The sequence below is a fragment of the Penaeus monodon genome, chromosome 3 (genome assembly GCF_015228065.2).
Source record: "Penaeus monodon isolate SGIC_2016 chromosome 3, NSTDA_Pmon_1, whole genome shotgun sequence".
Lineage (NCBI taxonomy): Eukaryota > Metazoa > Arthropoda > Malacostraca > Decapoda > Penaeidae > Penaeus > Penaeus monodon.
The window spans coordinates 3,703,264-3,715,763 of NC_051388.1; the positions used below are offsets into that span (position 1 = coordinate 3,703,264).

The 12,500-nt window shown below is 33.8% G+C and overlaps 1 protein-coding gene across 1 annotated transcript; it reads right to left on the reverse strand.

The window, feature by feature from the left end:
- Positions 1–1,984: 1,984 nt before the first annotated feature.
- On the reverse strand, positions 1,985–9,284 carry LOC119590690 (selenoprotein N-like). Its single transcript, XM_037939380.1, has 7 exons — positions 9,095–9,284; positions 7,513–7,608; positions 6,879–6,947; positions 6,563–6,714; positions 4,875–5,056; positions 4,191–4,400; positions 1,985–3,919 (listed from the first exon to the last, which is right to left on the reverse strand). The coding sequence occupies exons 1-6, from the start codon at positions 9,199–9,201 to the stop codon at positions 4,296–4,298; spliced, it is 711 nt and encodes a 236-aa protein (XP_037795308.1). The 5' UTR covers positions 9,202–9,284; the 3' UTR covers positions 1,985–3,919; positions 4,191–4,295.
- Positions 9,285–12,500: the final 3,216 nt, after the last annotated feature.

A 12,500-nucleotide genomic window follows, 5' to 3' on the forward strand; every position in this document is an offset into this window, starting at 1 on the left:
AAACATCTGTTCCAAAATCTGAATGTAAACAATTCTAATATACTAATAAACTGCATCCCCGGGAAACAAAATAAGATTGAAGATAATGTTCTTTATCAAAAATGAAAATAATTATAATAATAATAATAATGTAAAAAAAATTAAACATAGTGAAACAAGTTTTAAATTCCAACTACACATAATAATGATATCTAGTTGGATTTCCAAACTTTTCTTTTCACTTTTTAATAAAAAGTTGGTTTGTTGTTTTTTTCCAGTCATGAAAACAAATATATTATCATTAATACCAGCAGTAACAGACTGAAATAAATAACTTTCCCAATTATGTAACTATCAGAAAATATGTTATACTTACCTTCATCTGCACAATCTACATCTTCCTGAAAGCACAATCACCAGATGAATAAAACATTATATGAGTTTTGCAAGAAATCCTTCTTGATTAAGTTTTCAATTTTCCTAAGGTGGGCAGCACTCCTGATATCCCATACTCTAAAACTGCCTTCCAATTATTAATTCACAAATCTAAATAGTACAGCTAAACAAAACCATTAAGTAAATAACTCTAAAACAACCAGAAGGTCCCTTATGTACTGCTCCCCAAAATTGATGGCATAATAATATAATAATGTTATCAGAATAATAATAGATAAATAAGAATAATGAATAACTCAGAGAAATCATGTTAGCGGAATTGAAAATGTATCAGCAGTACTATTTTAAGTGATAGCTTTAGTTCTATCATTGGTAACATTATTTTGGGGGTACCAGTATTGCTAGAGGTACCACAGGTAGCTTTGTTTTTTTTTCCATACTAGCTGCGGTTAACAGTACTTTTGGTGAATAAGATAGCTCAAGAGACAAATTTTAATTAATGAATAACTAGCAGTCCTGCCCAATTTCATTAATTTAAACAAAAGAGAGTGCATGCATCAGATAACTTTCAAAATATTTCTTAATCAAATTAAGTAACATTCTTTATGAGAATACTTTGTCCATTATGTTTCTGTTACTTCCCAGCAAAAATAAAGCTGTATTTTTAATTGGAAATTATGCACAGAACTCTGAGAATAGTTTTCCATGAGAATATCTTAACATAATTCAAAAGCAGCAAAATTTGTTTTAGTAAGCTCTGTTACACTTGAGTCTATATCCTCAAGAAGTAACTTTCTTTTCAAGCCATTTAGAGAATAGAAAAGCTCCCTATGGTGACCATACCTAAGCTCGAGGGAGGGGGGGGGAGAGGTTCAGGTCAGGAGGTCAAAGAATTAGTTATAGACTGTTTCACACTTTCATGTGAATGTAGAATTACCCACATGCCTGGTATTTCTGAGTAGTATAGCAAGAGGGTTACTCTGAGCTGGGCTTGTCCTGAGTCAGCATATCATATATGGTACATATGATTTGATTTTGACATAAAACATCTTACATGTAACTTTAGGGTTTGATTATAATGCAGGGGTGAGACATTAAGCAGTGAATCACATGGCACAGTCAGACATCCTAGCAATAGTTGCCATACCATCGCCACCTTCTTAGACCTTTGGAAAAGCAAATATTTTACATTTTTGTGTTTACTGGAGCCTTATATAATCAAGAAAAGATAATTATTAATGAAGCTACCATACATAAAACTGAAAAATATAAAGCTGAACACAAAATGACTAAGACAACTCTAAAAGCTTGTTTTACAATAAATCCATTTGTATTATTGCATCACTAGAAGATACATTTCAAAATATCAATCTTTTCTGAATGATCATTTCCAGCGAACAAAGAAACAATTCAAAGTTACTCCATGTCTGCACACCATTTTGACTATGAATGTTGCTCATTATCTTTGCACACATGTACACACATTTATACACAAACACACAAATTTATATATGCATGTACCCACACACACACATTTTCAAATACATGCACATTTATTTATATGCCCATGTACTTATGTTTACACATGCACATGTTTTTACATATGTACACATAGTGTAAACATATATATGCATGTGCACATGCACATCCACATTGATATTTGTGCATATGTAAACACATGCACATATACACTGATACAAGTGATCCAAGAAAAGCCATAACTGCATTTATGTAATGTTCCTGAAATTTTGGATTTTGTTACTTTTCAAAGGGGTTACTTTTTTGCATCTGTTGTAACTTGGAAACCAATCTGCACATATTCATGCAATAAAACAGCATTTGAGAGTGAAATTAATGCAGTTTCTTACTGATCTATACCAATCCTGTCAAAGTTTTTATCCAATCCATTATTGTTCATACCTTTTAGGAAGCTTATGAAAATGTAAAGAAAATGCCATCCATGACCAAACCCACACACATTTAGATGTGGAATGTCTAATTATTATCAATATTTATCAATTTGACCTCTCAACCCCCCACTCTTAAGGATGGTTTCCTAAAAAAAAAAATTGTTTCATATTACAATACATTTTAATTAATACCCTTTGCTGCTAATTCCGACAGGAGCAAGGCAATATCCCCTTTGATGTCAGTGGAAACATTTAAGCCACCATGACATGTATAAAGAATATCCACTGTTACAGAGACAAATGATCATTAATGATAAGTTACATACATACACAAAGAATATACAATTTCTGTGATTCTTCTTCTTGAGAAATTACCAGCATGCTATAATCATATCTAACCCAAGGTTGACCAGAATCCAGGTTCTCCACACAAATCACAGTATAGTCCACACTCTCTACATAATTATCACCATTATCATCATCACTTCCAAGTACCTCAGAACAATGCATTTCTAAAAATAACATGTCTTCAGGTACTCACCAAATAATTCAAAACTTAACTGAACTTTCCCATTCGAGACCTTTTCATTTTATCACAGTACAATCAAAGCCTAACTCTACGTCATGGTATGCTCAAATATTTTTACATTCTATATTAGCTTACAAATATCACCGGATAGATTTCAAATCAGAAAAATAACATGTTCGCAAAATGTACTGTCTAACTTAACATAACAGCCATAAGGTAACAAACGTTTGTCCATGAATAATGATGGTTCAAAGAATCAGGAATTTTTTATATTGTATATTTATAAATATGCTCTGAGTCACCCATTTCTTTCTATTACCAAGACTTCTTCCTGAAGTTATATTGCATTATATTAATAGTTTTTAATATAACTATAATCAGTTTTTCAATTAAAGATGTGAAAAGGCACCTGGTAGGTTGGTGAAATACCATGACAAGTTGATGACGATACTTTTTTGACAAATGACAGATTGGTGATGATAAACACACAAAAGCAACAATGATAGCTGAACATGTTGCATTCAGCTTAACACCAAAAATTTATCCCAATTTCAATGAAAGTAGATGATTATAGACCATTTTCCAATCACTGGTATACAGTGAGATACAATAATAAACATCTTCATAAGGCAGGGTTCTATAATGCATACAAAATTTTACTATCTGGATAGACTGCTTAAATTACTGTACTTTCAGGCACTTGGATATCTTATCCAATGTCTGTAACACCTAGGTCTGCTATGTTAAAGGCAACATGTACTTCAATTATAAAAATTTCCACATGTCAATTGCATTTCATTAAAAAAAAAATCATCGAGCAGAATTTCACGCAACCTTACATGGTCACCTATTCTTGAAACATCTCCCGGAACTCCTGAAGCCCCTCCTCTAAGAACTTGTAATAAGTATAGACTGCTGGATCATAAAAACCTTCAGAAACCATAGTATCATTGAGCTCGGCTTCCAGAAGTTCGTTGGCATTTATGGCTGCAATGACAAACCCTGAAGGATGCTGAATCAGCACTTGAACAGGGAAAACGTACGCATCGAGTGCCTGACCAGCTGCCCTAGAAATACCAGCCAGGGACTCATCATGACTGTACGCCTGAAAAATATTGGCAAGGTCTGAGTCATACGAAACTGAGGATAGATGCAAAGTGTTCACTGTGTAAAATAAGCTATGAATCAGTTCCATAAAAGGATAGTTCAAATTCAAAATGGTGTACAACTGGAGACACAGGAATTACTGCTCATATTCTGTTGCTCTTCATCTCAACTTTTATTTTAATTTACAGTCCAGCATACAATAAGAAAAATAACTGTGTGAGAGGGAGGGGGAGCAGACAACATACCTAATCAAGAAAGGGTAAACTCACTTCTAACTCAGTGACTAGTGCCCATGAGGAGACAAAGCTGTCCTGAAGTATGGCTTGCACCACAGGAGAGGCCAGAGGACCCTCCCGCAGTGCCCTGCCCGACCCTCAGCATGACTGGTCCTCTAAAACACCCCACAACACAAGTGTGTGTACAGGGCGGTGTTCCTTACTACCCTTGACGAAAGCTTTAGTAAAGTTGTGGTACTCAACCTGCAAGTAAAAATATTATGCTTTTTATTCATTTCCATTATATTATATTAATACCTTAGTTAACATTTACATAAGATTTGAGTAATTCAGCAATTCAAAATAGAGCCTTTATATAGGGATTCACTATGGTACAGCGGTAAATCATGTAGCTGGACACCAGTTGGGACACCAAAGCAAAAGGGATTGAGCTCTGTCTTGGCCCAAGGTTATTAAAGGTATCCCATCCACTCAGGGCACCAGTTTCTACCTGACTCAGAAAATGTACTTGGAAAGAAGGCACCATCCTAGAGTTTGTTAGCAAGAGAGCTTGTGACATAAAAATAGTCATAAGTGTAGTCACTATCTCAACCAATTCTCTAAGTCAGCTGAGTTTCTATATCAGTACAATTTTATATTCATACCAGCAGAAACATAAAAAAGACCTGAAAAGTTTGAATAATGAATTATGGCAAAATCACATTTCAACAAACATACTTGCTTATATCTATAAAGCTCCTTTTGTAGCAGGTTGTGAGCTTTTTCATAAGTGATTTCTTGGGACCACATGAGGCTCCCTGGGTCAGACAAGCCCTCTGCTGATAGACGCATTTGTTCAAGGTGAGTTATTGTCACTTCCATGTCTTCATCCTCGTTGGGTCCTATAAGCCACTCTAGATCTGAAAATGTATATTTCTTATCATATCAACTCATCCTATCTACTTATCATCAGATTAATTTATAGCCAAATGTTTTTTATCTGAAGGAAGAAAACCATTTTGAAACCCTGTATTGTTTTATGTGAACAGTGTGCAATTCAGAAGTATTCATTATTATTAGTTTAAAAGCACACAAGGACTTACCTAGCAATGAGAATCTTCTTAAAAACATAAACCTAATGAAGCCAAGAAATAACAGTAGCACACTTGCCTCTGCATTGGGGATATCAAGATGAAAATTTAAAGTGGAGAGATGATACTTTTTACCTCCTAGTCTTTAATTCTGGACAAGCCACTTATTCTTTTCCAAGAAAAGCACTGAAAAATGAGAGTCCAGGCTGTCTTTGGTAGTATTTTACCTGAAACTTAGCACTGAAGGAGCCAAAAAAACCTCCATGCCCACAAAACAGAGCAGCCTCCATTGCCATGGGATAGGTACCACCCTGCATTTGGGCATACCTTCACTATGGCATTATAGATACAATCTAGCATCTTTGGGCTTCAATGTAAAATATGAGAATATATACTTCAGTACCTCTCCCTCTTCTTGTTCTTTGGAAATGTCGCATCAGCGTTTTGTTGTTGTTGTTTCAGTATAATCAATGTTTATGTAGGAATTACAAGACCAAGTTCAGGGACTAGCAGGGCATTACATAAAACCCTATACAGGAAAGCATGGGAAATTTCAAAATGAGTTCAATCCCGGGGATTAACAGGGGATTACAAAACAGTTTTAGGGATTTACAGAATTAAACGAGCAAGTTGAGAGATTCATAATTTTTCTTCCGTCCCTTTACCTTTTCTCAGCAGCTTTTGTGCTTTTGAATTCATTTTTAAAAATTAAGCCACCTGTTGGTGATTCGAATCAGTGAACGTGAATCCGAATCAGGGCGCCTAACCCGCTCGGCCCCTGTGGCGAGGGGGTGAGCGACAATATTCAAAGATTTGCGGGTGTCGATGGGACAAGTGGAAAGAAAAGCCCTTAAGATCGAGTTTTTGTGGCGAAGGATGGTTGAGAGGCACGGTGCTCAAACATGAGCATACCGTTGATGATGATGACCTCTCCCTAGTCAATCCATGATCAAGGTCTCAAAGGAACACGCAGAATGGTGTGAAAGATCTCACCACTTGGCAAAAGCTACTGGAACATCAGCAACAGAGTTGCTGTGATGTGTGTTGTCACGAGAGACATGTAAGGTCATTGGTCACAGATGTTCAATTCTGAACTATCCTTGATGATGATATGAAAGTACAGTCAGAAAAATAAGTACCATTACCCTTTGAAAAAACTAATATGAAAAATCGAAGAAGTGGTGTGGAATAGCGAGGCAAGGTAGTTAGCACCAAAATCAGGTGTTAACAGAAAGAAGCATTAACTTCCTCATTGAACACAAGTAAAGGTAACGATAGTTTTTTTTTTTCACTGTACATATATAAATCATCAATGTCACACTATCCAAAACTTACCCACATTCAGCTGCTGTTGAGTGGGAACATCCATGACAAAATGCTGGACACTGTAATCTGTCATGTTGATAACCAGCCTGCCCATAAAAGCAGCTGGGGTGAACCACAGCGGTCTTCTGGGAGGGGTATTTAACTGGTATTCTGCATGCAATCTGGTGGACAATATGCATAAATCAGTTTATCTTAATGATATTCATTTTTTTCTAATAAATTATGACTTAAGTGACAAAAAAAATGACAATATAAAGATCAGTTATCATACCATTACATAGAAAAGGACTTAAGGAGTTACTTTTACTTGTAAACATCATCTTACCTGAAAATGATATCTAGACTATCAAAGGACTTGGCTCTCAGTACAGCAGCAGCCCCACGAGGTCCATACCTATATTTACGGGAAGATGCATAGACAGTCAGAACATCATGAATCATTAACTTGCACACTCAGAGACATTTTAGTTCATTGTATAGCTAATTTTACATTTCAAATATTTTAAAAATAATGTATGACTTTATATCAAGTAGGTTTATCTACAATTTCTTTACATTATGAAAGTGAAAAATGCAAAGTCACCCATTTCTCAAGTCACGAATATAAAGTTGGAATGACAAATATGATTATCTCTAATAAATCTAATAAAAAACAATTATGACATTTAAGAGGTAACAGTAAACATTCCAATGCACAATGAAAATACTTTTCTGAAACTCATAGCATAAACAGTGCATGTACAGTAAAACATCCAAAGATCCGAGACTCTAAAAGGTGCAGTTTCATTTGACTTCAGTCCAACTCACAAGAGCTCTCCTGTGTGCAATCCTGTGTAGAAATGACCACTCTGTATCTCCTTGGCAAGTACTCACACAGCTTTTCATTTCATTCAAAAGGAAAAATGATTACACAGTGCAAAATTATGAATGGTTTACTGTCTATGAATGAATCTGACTACCTGGACACCAAGAAGGGTTGTGGGTGAAAGAGAGACAACAAGGAGTAGAGAAGCTCTTCTATGGATCCTGATGGGGGAGGTGGAACATACTTATAGCTGCAACAGAACCACAGAAGAACTAAAATAGTCAAGTAGTATAAAGACTTCTCGTAAGGGAGAAGCGTCAGTGATGCATACACAGAAGAAAAAATAAATAAATAATTACTCTTATTTAGTCATAAATCATTAGATGCATGATACAAAGTTTAATCAAACAAGAATGTTTATCTAGAACCTAACATGCCTTTAAGACAGGGCCTTAAAAGGTTTTCAGGTTTATATTAGCTAGTACCTACATATGGCCCAAAAATTATTTATACTCAAATACACAGTTAACTATCTATGAAAAAAAAATTGACTTCTACATAGAGTTAGTAAAAATACAGACATGATTATCATAAAATGAACACATTTATCTATCTATCTACAAGAAATGATACAAGCTTGGAAGCTACAAAAAAGTTACATTGTAATTGTAATTATACACATGAAAACTAATGATAAATCAGGACCTAGCAGTAATGGTACCATTTCGAGTCATTTCAGCAGTAAAACGATTAAACCATGCTTAAGGAGAGAGAAAAAATATATCTTTGCATAATCTTTCATGAACACTTCTAAAAAAAAAAAAAAAAAGTAATTTTCACATGAAAATTTTAGAGAATTAATGCACTTTTCTGTCAGCAAAACAGAATAAACAAAAAAGAAATAATATCCATATGATCCTATTTTTAATCTTCATCTCTTTTTCCTACAGAACAAATATTTTACCAAAATTGCTCCCTGTAGTCACATTTACCATCAAATATTTTGTTCATGTTAGTTATATATACTAATCTAACAGAACTGCTGCCTCTTTATCTAAAACTGTTTAAACCTATAAAGTTTATCTTAAAAATAACTAGATAAAAATGATAAACTTGGTAATGGTACGGTTTACGGTAGAGTAATACACATCTCAATAACAGGAAAATCATGGTATATATTCTTAATAAAAACATCTGGTCTATTTTAATTCCCATGATAAAATCCTCTTTGCACAAAATGAAAAAAAGAAAACTCAATTTACAGCTTCAGTAATAATATCATTATTTAAAATCAAGGCATAAAACTTTTAAAATAAATCAACAATGAAGACTTTTTATTTCTTTAGCAGATCATAAAAAAATCTAACCTTACAAAATTTTACAGATTCACAAATCAAATCTGAATCACTTGCAAAAACATTTGAAATGAAGAATGAATAATCAACTAAAAACACAAACAATTCCAGGCCGTCCTGATGCCCAGAACATGTGAATAACTACAATAATTCCGAATTAGAATATTCATGCTATTACAATATCATTTATTTTTTAAATACCCTTAAAATGATTTCATTCCTATTAGAATCACTTCAAAAATACATACATTACTAAGACCTTATCTCGAGCATACGGCACTATCAATATAACCAAACATGCTTTTGTAATTGAGGTAAAATGCACAGTCATCTGTAATAATTTACTAACTGTTCCACATTACCCAAAGACTATCCACAGACCTGTACATAAACTCTCGAGACGTATCGGGTATCAGCCTCCACACGTGGCCAGGTTTCGCGTCTATTCCTTTGGCAGGTAGAAGTGCAGCAAAGGCATGGGGGTGCATCCACGACCATGCAACTGATGCAGTTTTCCATGTCAATATGCCATGCAGACTTGACCTTGATTCCTAATAAGAGGGGAAAGCAAGGTTACATCAATCATTACAACAACAAAAAAAGCCAACACACAGATGGACGGACGGACACATGCACACACACACTCGCACGCGCACACACACACACACACACACACACACACACACACACACCAACACAACACACACACACACCAATCACACACACACACACCACACACACACCACACACACACACACACACACACACACACTCACACACTCACACACACCACACCACACACACACCACACACACACACACACACACACACACACCACACCACACACAATCAATCACATCACAAAACCAAAACCTATAACTCACACTACAAACTACCAAATACAACACAAACCAACAACAACAACACAACAAACCTTCCTATTCTTTTCCCTATTCTTCATCCAAACTAAACCACTACTCACATCTATAAAACTTCAACATTAACACATTTAAATGCTCCAAGTACCATAACTCTTATGCTTATCACGCAAACTGAGCCATGACCAATACACAGCCATATAAATACAAACATCAGAAATAACTTACCCAATCTATACCCTTTCATTTCATCAAAACATAAACGCACTGCCCCTTACCATCACGTTATAACTTCAACATTAACAACAAACATCGTCCAATTAATATCTCTTTTGCTTTTCAGCTTTATAACTCCATACCAGATACAGCAAACTTAATAATACAAAAGAAATAATCTGAGACAATATAACAAACACTTTTAACAACAATATTATTATCGTATTTCATATTATCAAGTATTAATTTATTATCATTTTTATATCATTTTTATCATTATACAATTATCACTTATATATCTTTATTATTATCTCATATCATATGATATGATTATATACAAAATCCAATCATTATTATCATCTTCTTTATCATTATTTATAATTATCTTTACTACAATAATAGAAATAACATTTATTGTATATCTGTATCTTTATTATCATAACAATCAAGATTACATCAAATCTAATAAGATATCATAATATTATCTGTAACATGAAATAAAGATAAAACATGCATGAAACTGAAAACTACAACAAAAAATCATGAAGCCTCTTACAAGACAAACTGAACGATATCAAAGTATATTCTTATGTAACAATGAAAAGAACATAACGTGCACCTACACTAAAACTACAACAATATTTCTCTCAGTGTCCGTCTACTCTCAGAACATGACTCATCAACAGTTTCTTTGCTCCGAACCTTAACGTTCACTCTTCTCGAACTTTGTCTATTCGTCATTTGGATCCTTTTCTCGAATCTTTGACCTTCTTGACGTCTGTCTCTTCCGAACCCTTCTAAATCGCATCTTGGATTTCCTTTGAATGGAATCATTTTACTCTATGTATATATCTTAGTGATCATATCATGAAAGTTATATTGCAAGTATTTTGATACAGATTTATTAATCTAATATATATTATTATGATTATATTACATTCATGATATATTATATATATTATATATATATATATATATTATATATATATATATATATATATATATATATTAATATATATATTTATATATATATATATATATGATATTATATATATATTATATATATATATATATATATATATATATATATATATATATATATATATATATATATATATATATATATATATATATATACATTATAACACAATTGCACACAAATAATAGAACTTAGCATATACATATTGTATGCGAAATAGCTGGGTAATTAGGCAGATTTATTTATCATAAATCCTCCTAAATTTGAAGTATATGGGCAATAAATATTTTTCCACTTGCAAATATCAAACCCTTGTATTTGATAAATAAATTCTATTTTCCTTCAATATACAAGTTATATACTGCCTTTTCTCTCCTTCCATAAAACATGGAAAACTTCGAATCGCAATCTTCCACAGGAGAATTAAGGAAAGAAAAATGCATGAACAGTGATGAACCATCTTTGAATTAAAATTAAATCGTACGAAACTCATTACCATAATATAATTTTTAAAAACTTGGAAACTGCAAACCAAAATTTGACAGACAGACAAAAAGACAGACGGCCAGACTGACTGACAGACAGCCAGCCAGACAGATAGACAGCCAGCCAGACAGACAGATAGGCAGACAGCCAGCCAGAGATAGCCAGACAGAAAGCCAGACTGACAGACAGATGGACAGACAGACAGCCTGATAGACAGAAAGCCAGACAGCCTGACAGACAGACAGACAGACTGACAGACAGACAGACAGACAGATAGACAGACAGACAGCCAGACTGACAGAGAGCCAGCCAGCCAAACAGACAGACTGACCAGCCACGCAGACAGCCAGAGACAGACAGAACTGCACAGCCAGAGCAGACAGCCCAACCAGACAGACCGACAGACAGACAGACAGAACAGACAACAGCACCAGACAGACACAGCCAGACTAGACAGACAGACAGCAGACAGATAGACAAGCCAGCAGACAGACTACGACAAGCAGCAGCAGCCAACATAGCACTAACAACAGCAACAACAGAAATATGACAGCCAACTAAACAGAAACAGCCCAACTCAGACACACAGACAGACAGAAGAGACCAACCACTACCAAACTCAGACAGACCAAGACAGACAGTAAAGACATGACAGACAGATAGACACCATAATACAGAAATAAGACAATATAGACAACAGACAGAATAGAATTAAGACAGACTAGAAGGCAATATCTAGCCAAAAACAAAGACTAGAAGAAGAAGTATACAGAAATAAGAAAAAGAATGACAGAAAGCTAAGCAGACAATAAGAGAATAAGAAAAAAAGAATGAAAGAATGATAGCAAAATAACAAAACATAATAAGAGATAAGACAGACAATCAGACGAATTAAGAAGAATAAAGACAATAGTACTTAGAAATAGCTCAACAAACTAGAATCGACAGAACATAAGAAATGAAGAATTAATAATAAGAATTAATTACAATACCAATATCAATTCTACTAATAAATAATATTATTTAATAAAAATTAATTAAAATACATATCTATTAAAAATATTAATTTAAGTAACAACTATATTTATGAATTATCTAAACTTAAAATATATTGATTAAATATCCACTTAAAAACTGAAATAAGCATACTTAATGAATAAGAAATAAAATAAGTAATTAAGAAATAAAGAAAATTAATAATTAGAAATAATAAAAAATAAATTAAGGA